Consider the following 14,872-nt stretch of genomic DNA (forward strand, 5'->3'; position numbering starts at 1 on the left):
AGTGACCCACTTTGAACCCGGACTGGTGGGGGTCCAAAAGGCTGTTTTGGTGGAGATAGGAAGACAGTTGGTTAAAGACAGCATGTTTAAGTGTTTTGGATAGAAAGGGTAGAAGAGAAACCGGTCTGAAGTTCTTGACATCAGAGGGGTCAAGTGATGGTTTCTTCAGAAGGTGGGTGACTCTGGCGGTCTTGAAGGCCGTGGGAAAGCATCCTGAAACAAGAGATGTGTTGATGAGGTGGGTGAGGAAAGGAAGGAGTTCAGTCGCAATAGACTGAAGAAGAGGGGAAGGGATCGGGTCAAGGGAGCACGTGGTGGGGCGGTTAGATGTAACAAGGTTGAGGACCTCGTTAGGGGAGAGAGGAGCCAGAAAGGGTAAGATGGGGCGTGGAGATGGGAGGGAGAGCTGTGGGGGCAGGATTGGACAGGGAGAGAGGGGCTGAGAGGAGGATCTGATGTCGTTTACCTTCTTGTCAAAGAAGTTGGCGAAATCATCAGGGAGAAGGGAGGAAGTAGGAGGAGGGGGTGGGGGTTGGAGGAGTGAAGTGAAAGTTTCACTTCACTCCTGTGACTTGACATGTAATGCCACACTGACCTTATGTTGCATTCACTTACCTTCTGCCAGTCACTCATGTACAGCGAGACCTTTCACATTCAATTGCATGAAAGTGGACCATTAACTCCTTCCTCCACAAATACAACGCAAGTGCTTAGTTACACATGTTAACACCATTCAGTCGTTCACGCTACTGGTGACACAGAGCTTGTTAGCGCACAGGTTAGTTCCTTCCACATTTTCCATGTTCTGTCTGGCTGGAATGAGAAGGTTTAAAAGAATGAACTTGATATCAAAGGTAGGGGGGAAGCAGTTTTGCTGCAAAGTGTTAACGTGCAGAAAAAAAGAGCCGCAACTGTTTGTTGGCCAATGTTTCGATGCAGCATGTGTTGAAGCAATAGGTCCACATTAGCTAGGTTTAGGGTTAAGACTGGAAGCAGGGGCAGACAGCTAGCCGGGCTTTGTCCAAAGGTGGGAGATCCACCTATAGCTCCTTTAAAGCCAACTTGGTTTGTGTAAAAATTTCAACCAAATATAACGTGTTAATTAGTGAGTGATAGAGGTGCTGGTGAGACCGAACCAGCCTACCTGATTCCAATGTTTATGCTAAGCTAAGATATCTGGCTGCTGGCCAGATTCATATTTATTACGCAGCCATGAGAGTGGTGGCGATCTCTTCACCCATAATGCCAAATGCAAGAGAATGTAAATCGCACTGTAATTGCTAAGATACCGCTATCATGTTCGTTCCACCTCTATATCAAAATATGAACATATTCAAAGCAAATAATTAGACAAGAGACTGAGGAACCGAAACAATGATCAATTTGAATTAAAAACATTTTATTTTTAATCAAAATATGCAACTGTGTTTCTGACGTTCCATCCTTTTTGCCACACGAATAATTGTGGTTGTGTCTTGATCATATACGAACATCCACGCACACATACGCTTATGCAAACACACTCACACACACACACAGGCTGACTGACTACTTAATGTTTATTACATGATTGTTCTGTGAAGCAGAGTGAAATAAAGCATCTAATCCAGCGGCAGCGGCATGCCCCCCCGACACATCTGTTTACTAACTAGCAACCTTTCCTTACAGCATGGTATACTGGCTCAATCCCCAAATGACCTGTAAATAACCGTCACGATTGTTTTAGCGTCTTTCTCCTTCTGAACTTGCCCATGTTGAATTGTATCGTAGTGAAAATGTATTTATATGTGTATGTAAGTATAACCCTGTGGCCTCATAAACAGAATTCTGCCGACCCAAGTTTTTGCCAGAGAGCAGAACTTGAGCGGAAACTGAAACACAGAAACATTTGAACATCAGTGTTGGTCAGAAAACCCTTTTTATGCCACTTGACATAGTTCTCTTTTTGTTGTTTGGTTTCCATGGGAACAGTTAAAAAGACTTCAAAAAGGTCAAAATATCAACGTGTAAAACCAAAAGAAAGAGTCTTTTTCTCAATTCAAGAGTCCGTTTTGCTCCGGCAGACCTGTGCCCGAAACAAAGCCCTTCTCAGCACAAACTAAAAGAGAAGAGGAGAGGAGAGAAGAGGAGAGGAGGAGAGAAGAGGAGAAGAGAAGAGGAGAAGAGAGGAGAGAAGAGAAGAGAAGAGATCAAAAGAGAAAAGTCAGAATCATTATTTTCTCCCTTGTTATCCTACTCCTCTTCTGATGTCCCCCCTCCAGGCTTCCAGGTTGGGCTTAATTCTCCACGGGCGTCGGCTCTTGCGTCAGCGCTGCCACTCCTTCCCCTGCCGCTGGCCCGGAGGACTCTGGTGTGTGTCCTGTTGTCGTGACCGGCTCGGACGGTGGCGGCTGGCTGAGGATGACCTGCACTACGTAGTCCCTGGAGATGTTGAGTTGGTCCAAGCGCAGCCTGTCAGTCAGCGGCCGACCTGAGAAAAACCAGCGTTGGGTTGCGGCAGGCACGCCCTCCTGACTGTGTAGACGGCGCTTCATCATGCCCACCGTGTCCGTGGAGCGGACCGCCAGCCGGAGGTCGCGGCCCGTGGAGAGCCGGAGCCGGAGCTGGCACTCCCCTCCCGAGCCGGCGTCGCTGGCGCTGCCCGTGGACGGCTCCGCGGCGCTGGAGTCTGGATCTGAACCGTCGGGCTCATCGGAGCGCTCTTCGATCATGTTGACGGGAGGAGAGAGGCAGTAGACCGGCAGCTGGTATCTGTTCCCCAGTTCATCGTAACATTCAGTCAGAGCTCCTGGAAGAACGGAAAAACGTGTCAACACTTTACATAAATGTCAAAGGGATTGTTTTTTTCTTTTTATACAAAGTTTATTTTTACAGTTGTGAACATCATATCGGTTATGGTAACATAAGCTTCAGCTTCATTGAAAGTGTGGCGGGACACAGAACATTTTCCTATGAGAGGTTTAGTCTATTCTAACCGTTACACATTTCAAAGGAAGAAGCGAGGTGAAACACCGCCAGGTTACTTCTCGATTTGCTGAAATGATCTGCTGTACTTACCGCAGCTATTTTTAATGCATGGTGTGTGTTATTATAGGAATTACATATGCAACTTAGACATTAGAAACCATCATCGGCAGAAGGTTACAGCTTACTGTAACCCACATACCAATATAAACAGAACAGTTATATTTAGTACACCAGGTTAATGTTTAACTGGGAAGTTCCAATACGAAGCAATTAACAACTGAAGTGAACACTTCAGGTAAACCCTCAACTTTCCCTTAATTATAATGAACGGTCTGGATAAGGAGCGCTTTCGGGTGCCTCGCTATGCACAAGCTTGACAACTTTTTGGCCCATTTGTGTTGCATCTACATAGTTGTTGACTTTTGTATATTTTCACTGTTGCATTCTTAATCTGAAAGTCAAACACTCACATAACTTTGTTTCCATTCAACAAAATCACATTTCACTGTAATAATACGGAATGGAGAAATGAGAGTCCGACTCAACAGAAAAACAACGACTGAGGAAAGAGGAGTGAAAGCAGGAGAAAAGGGATTTTGTGAGAACTTTAAAATAAATTATGTCACTTTTGACCTACTGTGATTCAGACACAGAGTATAGAGTTGGATGAGAAGGAGGGGGGGAAATAAGATGTAGTGAAGAGGTCACAGAATTCCACAAACAGAAACATAATACAGTGGTGATTGGAGGGGGGACCCCCCAGGGGTCCTCGAGGGGATTTCAGACAGGTCACCCTGCACAGTAGTTTGTCACTACCTGAAAACACCAAGTAGTTTTATTGTGGTAACGGGTGTTTTGCTTGCCTTAGGTTATTTTTTTACCCATAAGAGTAATGTATAATTGTGAGTAAAATCCCAATTCATCAGCCAATTCAACCCAGATGTTTTCTCTTTTTAATGGTTTTTAAAGATTGTAATATTGTTGCCCTTCAGACAGTTTAAAAATTAGAACCAAATAATTAAAGACCAGTGTGAAAATTCTCCTCACAAAAAGCAAGAAGTCTCTTGTGTAAATAATTACATTTTTTTGTACCTCTCTTGTATTGTTTAATGACGAGCCACTCGAGAGAGACAGTGAGTTTTGTGGTAAGTGAGACTGAGATGAGTCAGCAGAAGCCCACAGGATGTTTGCTTTCTGCTCGACACAGTCGGCAGAGCGAATGTGAGAGGGAACGAGCACTTCACTTTGTTTCTAAAACTGAAACGTGTGGTAATGTGGAGAGAAAGTGTGCAGCGCCTTATAACAACAGCATCCACTAAAAAAAACCTTGGTGTGAAAAGAAATACAGAAGTTATTTAAAACCAAAGAACCAGGAAACACATCTCCATCAACCCCGGCTGTCGGGCAAGGTGTGTGTGTTTGTGTGTGTGTGTGTGTGTGTGTGTGTGTGTGTGTGTGTGTGGGGGGGGGGGGGCCCAGACCTAACAGTGTTTTTGTCCAAGAGTTTCTTGCGTTACTATCCCATTTTACATTTAATTATGGCAAAATTGTAACCTCACTCAGGCTATAAAGAAGCCCACACACTCAAAATGTTAAACCCTTGATCTGGTTATTTACGGTGGTCTCTGCCCTGACAACTTTGAAACTAAGGATATATGTGTGTCTGGTTACAAAGCAGTGTAAACTAAAGGTGACCGTGTTTTTGCCATCAGGCCCCCTCGGCTTTAGAACGACCTGCCTGAGGAGATAAGGCTCACAGAGTTACTAATCTCTTTTAAATCACTTCTTCAAACACGTTTTTACAGGCTGGCTTTTATGTGATGTCGTCTCTTTACTGCTTTATTTTATTATTGTTATTACACAGAGGGCTCCTCTCATGTTTTATCTTCATCTCATCTAATCATTCCGATACAGCAATTTCACAGCGACACGGCCATCTGGAATGAAGTCAAGTGGTGAGCGATAGTGGTATGAAAACGGACGGCAAGCGCTGCTGTGTTTCATGTATGGATCATAACAACGGCTTGAATATCCTCAGTCTGGAGTCTTCCGGTTTCCCTTTTTGAATAATGAACACAGACTACCGCCACCTGCTGGTATGGAGAGTTATTTCCTCTCACGCAACATGCTAGTTTGCCGTTGTCTGCGGTCTTTACGGTGTGTTCAAGTGAAACTTTATTTGGCCAAGACAAAGGCGATGTGAGGCTGTCGGCCTTCGGTGCTGTGTCTGGGCCTAAAAATTCCTTTCATGTAACAGCGAGGTACCAGCTGACACAGCTAAATATGTGGAAGCTGTCACAGCCAATGTCAAAAAAAGGCTAGTATCTATTTAACAGGATAAATGTTACACATGGGTCACTGACATTCTACAAACACGATTTGGATATGATTCTGTCCGTATATCTCACTTGCTTTTTCTTCTTCTGTGGTTGGCTCCACATTACTGTTTAGCTGCAGAATCCTAATTGGTTCCAGGTGGTGCTAATGCCTTTTGGCTTTCATTAAACAAGTGTTTGGATTGAAAAACAACCCTGCAAGGGGGGGGGGGGGGGGGGATCGGCCTTTGCACCAAATTTAAGACGTTACACGGAGCAAGAGAATATTTGTTTACATTAAAAAGTCTTTGTTGCTGCAGGCCTCTTTCGCATGGCCACCCAAAAAGGAGCTTGACTGGTAATGGCTGAAACATGAGGCTTATAATGACGTGAATCAGTGAAGATGGCGTTTTTGTTTGTTGAAGGTTGGATAAAAATCCAACATGTTGACCAACAGGCTGATGCAACTGGCTCCCATCTTCTGCTTCACAGAGTCACGTTTGAACACAGCAGGTCAAGTTGGTCTCCAATCCAATTAGATGCACTGAAGAAGGAGCCCATCAACTGATGCATCTCTAATGAGTGAACAGTGTCCATTTTGAGTAAAGTGGGAGTTCTAAGAAAAACTAAATATTCAATTTTGTTTGATGAATGGCAACAACAAAGTCTGCACTGTATGTTTTAGTACAGTAATGAAAGCAATTCAAGCGTTTCAAAGAGTTTTTTCAGGATCATTGACTGATTCTAAAAAGCTTCATTTTTCTCTAGGGATGTATGTCGGCCGATCGGTCTACCGCTTTGGTCCAGACTACTGGATCTGAAGTTTCATGGCTAGATTGCCATGAAACTTTATTTACAGACATTCACAGTCCAGGTAACTACTTTTGCACAATGATATTTTGTCCCAGAAATAATAAAGCGATAAATGATATTATTTTCATTTTAAGAATATTTTACGTTTAATGATAACATAATAGCATAATTATGCAAGTACACACTTTCAAAGTGCAATAAACTGATTGCTTCAAACATTGGAATTGGAATGTGAAAAAATATATAAAAATATTCTAAATAAATAAAAGACTAGAGAATAAAACCACACAACCAAAACAATAAATAAATTGGGTTCTCTGGCTCTAGTAAACAAAATGTGCAATGTCTGCGCAATACCCAAGTCTTACAATGGTAAGGAAAACCCTGCCTGTTGGCTGAAAACATTGGGGACATTGTTATGTAAACAAACACATGTTTAAACACAACGGGCAATGTCGAGGTCAGCAAAAATGATCACCGTCATGTCCGTACGTCGCATGATAAGTCTATAGCGTAAATTATCGTGACTGGCCTAATGAATCCTGATGACTTTAGTGATCCCCTGACTTTCCATCTTGTGCCACCATGACTCCATATTTGTGGTTTTGAGTGAAATGTCTCATATATTGGATGGACTTCCCCGAAATTATGTAACATTTCATAATTCATGTTCTCCTCAGGATGATTTGTAATCACTTTGGTGATACTCTGACTTCTCTTCCTGCACCATCAAGTGAAAATTAGAAAAAGTGAGCATGCTAACACATCTAACTAAGATGTTGGACATAGTAAACATTACAGCTGCTAAACATCAGCATGTTAGCCCTTGTCATCGTGAGAATGTTAGCATGCCAACATTAGCTTTTAGCTCAAAGCACCACTGTGCCAAAATAACCAGTTGAGCAAAATAAGAGCAATAGAAAAAGGCTGTGAGTGATAAAATCATTGAAGTGAGCTGGCTGCTCGTTGTACTGGAGTACTGGATTGGCGAAATGGTGACATCAGGCCTGGGGAATCCACAGCTGCAGCACATCGGGATCTGATCTGACCTGGCCAAACTACTAAAAGGGAAAGGAGTGCTGGCTGTGTTTACATGCATGGAAAGCCTGTCTGTTGGTAACTGCTATACCCAAATCATTGTTAAGTAGAGGTGATGTGAGGTTAGTGTAACTGTTGGCCTACTGAAAGAGTGAATCTGTGCACCTCTGGTTTTCTTCAAGTTCGTCAAGCTGTTACCAAATGAACTGCCTCTGATACAAAAAGGCATTATTTGGGGATAGTCCAAAGTAAGTTTCTGCTAACCACCATGTTATCTATTGACTATTAAATATAAATGATGCTGTACCAGTGTGGTGCTTTATATCAAAATAAGCCAATACAGAGGTTATGATTCAATATATTGCGATATATTGCGCCACTGTTAGCAAATCGGTATATGTCAATTTTTTAAATCTAATTTTAGGAAAGCTGTCATTATTTAAAGAACACATCACAATGGGCATAAAATCAGAGAAAAAATCTTTACTTTTTGTATGGAATCAAAACAGTCCCTGTAACATCCGACATCTAAACAGTAACAGTACTTTGAGAGGGCATATAGCTTTTCAAATGAAATAATGTCATAACTGAGTTCAGATCTTTGATCAGGTCATAAACTATTATTTAAAAATATATACAGTGGTTTTGAGAATCGATACAGTATGTAATGTTGTAATGTAATATGTAATATCGTAAAGATTTTCTTACATCCCTATCTATGCGTCCCCATCCAGAACTCATCATAACAATGTCTTAACAAGAGGAAGGTAACCATTCCTTTCCTCAGTTGAGGTAATATGACCCTGAAATTATACGAATTAGGAATCAAGAGAATGACGCACATCCACAAATAGAAAGCCTGCACACGCGACTGATGAATACTGTGTGGAGCTGTTGGGCTTCTTGAATCTGAGCCAACTGTATTGATTTGTTTTATGTGAATGCTCTTCAGTAAGTTTTAGAGGATACACTATCTTTATACGTACCTGAGTGATTACTTCATTACATCCTACCAAGGACACGCCTCTCTTTTAATGTATTATTTATTGATTCCTCATACAGTACAGTATATACCTCCTAATAGCTTCAGTCTCAACTCTACAATGCGGTCATTGAGATATACAGTACTTCAGCATCTGTAACTCCTTTTAACTGCGGGCTGAATGCTGTAAATGCTTGTTGTTGCTTGGAATCGGCTCCATATTGATTAGACACTCAATCATTGTGCGCAGAAGCCACTCACACAAACAGAAAAGAGTAGCCATGTGTGAGAAAGTTTACTTCCAGTTTGTGAAACTTTAACATGAAGGTAGCTGCATGAGCTTAAGATGGTTGTTTTATTGCCTCCACTTTTCAAACTAGACAAGGCTGTTCTAAAACTACCCACCAAAATCTGTGTTCAAATAAATTTGAGGCCAGAATTTGTACGTGTAGTTGCAACATCATGCTTCATTTGCTATGCAACAAACATCTGGATCTAAGAGTTGTTAATGATATTTGGCAGGTGGGAAGGAAGCAAGTCACCCTCATTGGGTCCCAATTCCATGCTACATACTAATTGTATGCTGCATGAACTAATTGTTTTACACTGCTTTTACGTTAAACTTACAAAAACACCCACATAGTTAATGGTTTTACACCAAGAACGACCAACCGTCCAAAACTATTAATTTACTATTAAAAAAAGATATTCAATTTACTATTAAAAAAAGATATTCAATTCACTATTAAAAAAAGATATTCAATTTACTATTAAAAAAAGATATTCAATTTACTATTAAAAAAAGATATTCAATTTACTATCAAGTATGAAAACGAACAGCATCAAATCCTGACTTTTAGGAATTTGGAACCAGCAAACGTTTGGCATTTTTGCTTAACTAAATTACAAAAAAAGTATTTTTTTTGGGGGGGAAAGTAGGGGCCATTGCCTTCACACGTCTAAAGGTTTAGCCCCTTGCTGGATCTCTCTTAAAATTAGGGGTGCACGATTATGGCAAAAATGATAATCCTGATTATTTTGATAAATATTGAGATCACGATTATTTATAATAATTGTTCATTATTTTTTGGGACAAAGGATTTTGATTGCACTTTCACATTTAAATCTAATCAACAGATCTTTGCATCCAAAGAAGACTTAAAAATAACATTCTTCTCCACCTGAATTCAGTGCATTTTTGTTTTGCCCCATTTTAACGTGTAATATACAGTATATTACTCTTCTGCTCTGGACTGCAACATTCCATAAAGATTTTCGCAGGTTGCCACTGTAGGTTGTGCGCGCAGCATGACAGCTCCCCAAAGTGAAGCCAAATCATCTGGATAGTTATTATAGGAAGTGCTTGATTTGCTATGCAGCAGTTTTCTGAATGGAGCATGCGTTTTAAACATCTGCCGTTGTTCCAATTGCAATTTAATCATGAGAAGCCAAAACTGTGATCTGGCACCAAGAAAAAAAAAGATCTGCAGCCTCCAGAAAAGCCTCAAACTGTTCTCTGCAGCTGAGTTCCTGAGTTTTAGTTTCTCTAGACAACTTGGTAAAAAGGGAGGTAATCGTCAACTGTCCTACATTAGGTACCTCGAGCAGTATTTCCTGGAGAGTTAAACAAACACTATGAGGTATCTGCTATGTCTACCACGGTGTAAATGTGTGTAAATGTGTTACCGTGCGGCAGTGTGATGCTGGCCCCGTCGAGGATGGCCTGAGCCAGCAGGTGGTCGTTGCTCTCAAAGGCGCTGGCCGCGGCACGCAGCGCATCCCAGATCTCCTTCCGGCCCTCGAATGCTGGCGCCGTATCCCAGAACTCATCTCTCTTGCTGCGCAGCTGGCCTTCAGTCATCGGGTAGTCACTTTTCCATTTAGGCCGTTCTCTCTTCAGGGGCTGGTTACGCCCTAGAGTCACTGGGGGGGGGGGGGGGAGGAAAGGATAGATGGAGAGAAAAAGAAAGATAGAGGAAGACAGGACGGTGGGGAGGAAGGACAAAAAAGATACACAAGATTGAGGGTGGGGTAAAAGGAAAGATGTGAGGAAAGAAAGTAAAATGGGGATGGATAGAGGAGGGGGAGAAGAAAAACAGAAACAAATGGGGATGTTGGGAAGGGAAAGTAGATGGAGGGAAGTGGAAGATGACAGTCAGAAAGCGAGAGGGGGAATACACAGAGGATGAAAATGAGAAGTAGGGATGAAGAGTAAAGGAGAAAGAAGGAATAAGAAGAGTTAGGATTCATCTGAAACAAAGCATCAGTTTTTTGTTTTTTTAAAACTAAAACTCAGACGACAGACTAAACTTGAGCCTACACACCATCATGTGATATATACATGGAGCACACACTTAAGACTGAGCAGAACCGGAGCTAGACATATTATGTTTCTCAACCCAGTTACAAGGTTAGGGTTATAGAATCTAACAGTGCTCCATCTGCAGCAGAATGGTTGATGAATAACACCATCTGGATCAACACCAATGGGGACAACAGGTACGGGGAAGTGTGTGTGTGTGTGTGTGTGTGTGTGTGTGTGTGTGAGTGTAGGTGTGTGTGTGTGCAACACAGAGACAGAGGAGAGGATGACGGGTCAAGGTGTTGAGTTACACCTGCTGCTGGTACACATGTTCTCTGATGATCACATGGCACAGTCCGATAATACCAACCTTCAACTGACTGTTTGTAGTAAATAGGAGCTCCAACTGACAGACTGTTTATGCCTAAATTGACTTTTTCCCCTCTTTGGTTGTGTATAATGCTATAATTCACCAGTATACAAGACATGCACACTGTTATGAGAATATTCTCTTTTTAAAAATGGCTCATAAAACCACCAGATTATTGTACTCAATCGAGGGACGAGGGTAAATGAGGTCCTCGGTTGCCAAAATAAGAAACTTCAGCTGTGCGTGGGGGGAAATTTAGACGTCCCAGCAGTACATTCGAATAGCATTTATAAAGATAATAGCATTTATAAACATCATTAGCGACACGTAGCTATGTGAAAACCTCAGCAGCAGCTCATACGGACTCAAACAATAACAGAATATGTACAGTAAAATGTGCTTCATGCATTTTAATAATAGTGACAAAAATAAATATATATATATATATATATATATAAAACACAAATAAGTGTAGCTACCACTATTACAGGGTTATTATTGTCGACCATATATCCCACACCTTCTTCCGGCCTTATACCTCTTATATATTCTAACACTGGTGCCCATGTCTTATCAAACACTCACCAGCTTCCCACATTCTTGAATTTAAGCTTTCCACATTGACTACTTGTCCGTTTGTTCATACTTCTGCATTAACCTACTTTCCAGCTCATCCATCTGCTCATAATTTACAAATGTACTTATAAACACGGGCCTACTACTTCTTCCAGTAATTCCTCAAAACAATTAGTGATGACTCTTGAACTAGATAAACCTAGTTATGACACCTGCTTTGGTGAAAACAGATAAATTGACATGTGTTCGAGTCTAACTGCCTCCTCATCGAGCCGGGTGTCAAGTAACAGCTGCTTGTGTGCATCTTGTTTTAACACTGCATCGCTTCTTGTTACTACAAACTCTCCTCCACAGATACAGGGATCTCTGGAACATGTTTACGTGACATCTAGACGTCCAGGAAGTCAGGGAGATGGCCGAACACGTCGTCAAGACGGATGCAGTGTCAAAAAAGTAAAACACTAAGGAAACCAGGCTGTAGCTCAGCATCACAAAGTGACCCCGATCTATCTCCGATCAGTGATTAAAATAACTCAGTGGCCAGAAGTGGAACCCCTTTTCAGACCAGACACAGGAAACTACAGCACAAAGTTGTCAACAGCACCGTAGCTTTATCAAAATTAAAAGTAACAGTACCACCAGAAAAGAGCTAGTGGTAAAAAGCAGTGCACCCTATGGATATGTTTTGTAATAAGGGTATAACATGCTCAATAACCTTAGGTATTGCATGCACTACTGTTTAAATACAATAAACCTAATCCGCTGCAGTCTTCTGTAGTCTGATACTACTCTGCTCTGCTCTTAGTTGATGAACAACATGGTGCTTATTGCTCTCGGGCCTTGATCACAGTGAAAAGCACACTTCCTTCATCATAAGGGTGAAGCACCCTTTAAGTTTTGACACCTCATCCTCCTCCCTCCCCAACACTTCACAGCACTGAACATGCCTCAACGCCTTGCTTACACATAAGAGTCCATAAAAAAACTAAAAAAACCTAACATGTTTCATAAGTGCTGCGTGCATTCGATAACAGTCCGGACGTGATTGAAATCACACTGTATCACTCCCCGTGCAAAGCCATTGCCGTCTGTGACCCATATTTGTTATGCAGAAAAGCTAGCAAGCTAACGAGGCTACATTTTAGCCGGCTAGCTCAGTCAAAAGACCACAGAACAAAAGGGAGGAAAGCGTCGCACAGTAAATAACCCCCCCACACAGTTTAGAAAAGTAGCGACGAGGCGTCGTTTCTTGCTTCGAGGCCCGCTGTGTGGAGGGAGCTACCCGGGGGGAGCTGCCGTGTCTGTCTCCGGCTCTGTCTGGCTCGGTTATAAAGGAAGGGAAGAAGACCTCCAGCCAGGACAACATGCAAAAAAAGCCCACAGGAAGACCCCTAAAAAAAAAAGAAGCCACGCTCGTACGCACTAAAATACGTTGATAAGCGCTGTAAATTACCTCCAGTGCCGTCCGAGTTCTCGTTTAAGCTGCCCGAGGAGTCGTGGTGGCTCCCGACACAGCCACCCATGGATGTTTCGGCAAAGCAGCCCGGGCTAGGTAGCTCACCCCCCGGCCCACAGCTAGAGCTACATCCACTAGCCCCCCCCCCCCCCCCCCCCCCCTCTCGCTCTCTCTCTCTCTTCCCCCCTCCCCTTCTTTACTTCCTTCCCTCCCGTCCTTTCTCCTCGTTTCCTCCCGTCCTCCCTTTTTCTCCTTCCCTCCTCCTCCTCCTCCCTCCTCTCAGCATCGGCGGGGCACAGCAGGCCCCCTCATCTTCATCTGTGGGGAAGGCGGAGAAAGAAAGTGCCACAGAGAGGCTCGCATCGTCACAAGGTGACCGATAGTGGAATGAAGGAGAGGGGGAGAGAGGAGGAAGAGAGGGGAGAGAACAAAGGAGAAGTGAACTGAAACGTAGGAAGGATACAGTCTCCTTTAGGGCAGCACATGTTTCAGACTTTAGACTCGGTTGATGATTATGTTTTTTGACGAGTGCTAGACTCCTATGTGTGTGTGTGTGTGTGTGTGTGTGTGTGTGTGTGTGTGTGCGTGCGTGTGTGTGTGTGTGTGTGTGTGTGTGTGTGTGTGTGTGTGTGCAGAGAAGCTGTTTGCTGTCCTGAAGAAGACACAGTAAATCACTTAACCTTATTCGTAAATGCCAAGGAGGACTCCTGCTGTTAGCCTACTGTTGGCCTCAGTGATTGAAATTCATGTTAACCAGAAGGCTGGGTCATCTATTCTATTCTATTCTATTCTATCTTGGATAGTAGAGCTTTCAGGGATTAGACTACCAGTAGTTTTTAGGTTTTTAACACACACACACATACACACTTTACATGTGTTGCGTACTGTAGGCCGATTAATTTCACAACACAGAGTGACATAGTGTTATTGCACTATCCACCCATGCATGGTAAGGTAGATTTATTTAATTTTTTTGCCGATATGAATGTGATTTGACAACACAGAGAAATGTAGTTATTGTGCTACCAGTTCTTCCATTTCAGTCTGTCTTGCAGAGGCATTTTTATTATACTATCAGTAGTTTTTAGGTTTAAACACATTTGTTGATCAGATTTCCCAACGAGGTGAAATCATTTATGGTATTCTCTTATGCATTGTATGGTTCAGTGGTTGGATTATGTAGGTGATAAAAATCTGATTTTACATCACATAGTGAAATGTAGCTACCTATTCCGTTCTATGCTATTTTAGTTTGTCTTGCAGGGAGGCTTTTTTTTATTATCATACCAGTAATTAGGTTTTAACACACATAGCATAGGTTTTCAACACACCGTGAAATTAAGTTACTCTATTCTATTCTCTCCTTTTCACTTCTATTCTGTTTAATGTTTTAAGTTGTATTGTAATCTTCTCTTCTCTGTCAGAACAGTTCTACTCACTTTATTTCTGCATCTGAATGCTGCAATGTTACACCAGATGGACACTCTCCCGCCTGCTCACTATCTTTAGGACTGTCCTAAAGAGACTTGAGTGTAATTTGACACACTCGCGTGTTTATGTACACACACACACACACACACACACACACAATAGCAATGCGATAGCGAGGTTACCGTTTCAACAAAGCTGTGTGGAATTACAAATACTTCCCATTGCTAGGAACTGAAAGAAGACATTTGCGCAGCAGACAGCTTACTTAGAAACCCTTTCCTGATTGTCACATGATGTAATACGATGTAACAAGTTACTCAGAACACACTTGACATGTCGCTGCATATTCTGTGATCAAGGTCACAGCAGGAGAGTCAGCACGTTGTTTTTTATTATCTTCTCTGCCTCGTCTCACATTCATGACGCAAGTGATTGAACATTGTTTTTTATAGCAGGGTGTTTTTCTTCAGGAGGTGCTTCTGTCTTTCGCCTGAAGGTACTGACTGTAATTGGGAATGCTGGCTTTTTTGGAGGACCAAAGAGTGAATTTATATAGAGATCACTGAGGCTTTATAGAATCTCAAACCACCTTGTTATGGGCATGTCCTAAAAAAAGTTACAC

At 42.2% G+C, this 14,872-nt stretch overlaps 1 protein-coding gene across 1 annotated transcript; it reads right to left on the bottom strand.

Annotated features, from left to right (window-relative positions):
• Positions 1–1,378: 1,378 nt before the first annotated feature.
• ubtd2 (ubiquitin domain containing 2) lies at positions 1,379–12,948 on the bottom strand. Its single transcript, XM_068716145.1, has 3 exons — positions 12,817–12,948; positions 9,802–10,038; positions 1,379–2,788 (listed from the first exon to the last, which is right to left on the bottom strand). Exons 1-3 carry the CDS (start codon positions 12,884–12,886, stop codon positions 2,277–2,279), a joined length of 819 nt encoding a protein of 272 aa, XP_068572246.1. The 5' UTR covers positions 12,887–12,948; the 3' UTR covers positions 1,379–2,276.
• Positions 12,949–14,872: the final 1,924 nt, after the last annotated feature.

This window comes from Cebidichthys violaceus, unplaced genomic scaffold (genome assembly GCF_023349555.1).
Source record: "Cebidichthys violaceus isolate CVI_PGR_0920_01 unplaced genomic scaffold, fCebVio1.0.p SCAF_20, whole genome shotgun sequence".
Taxonomy (NCBI): domain Eukaryota; kingdom Metazoa; phylum Chordata; class Actinopteri; order Perciformes; family Stichaeidae; genus Cebidichthys; species Cebidichthys violaceus.

Excerpts from the sequence above, each read along its gene's own strand:
- ubtd2 (XM_068716145.1), bottom strand. The coding sequence starts at position 12,886 with ATGGGTGGCTGTGTCGGGAGCCACCACGACTCCTCGGGCAGCTTAAAC. Across the intron at positions 10,039-12,816 it reads GAACTCGGACGGCACTGGAG|TGACTCTAGGGCGTAACCAG; the intron begins GTAATTTACAGC and ends CCCCCCCCCCAG. Across the intron at positions 2,789-9,801 it reads CAGCATCACACTGCCGCACG|GAGCTCTGACTGAATGTTAC; the intron begins GTAACACATTTA and ends CCGTTCTTCCAG.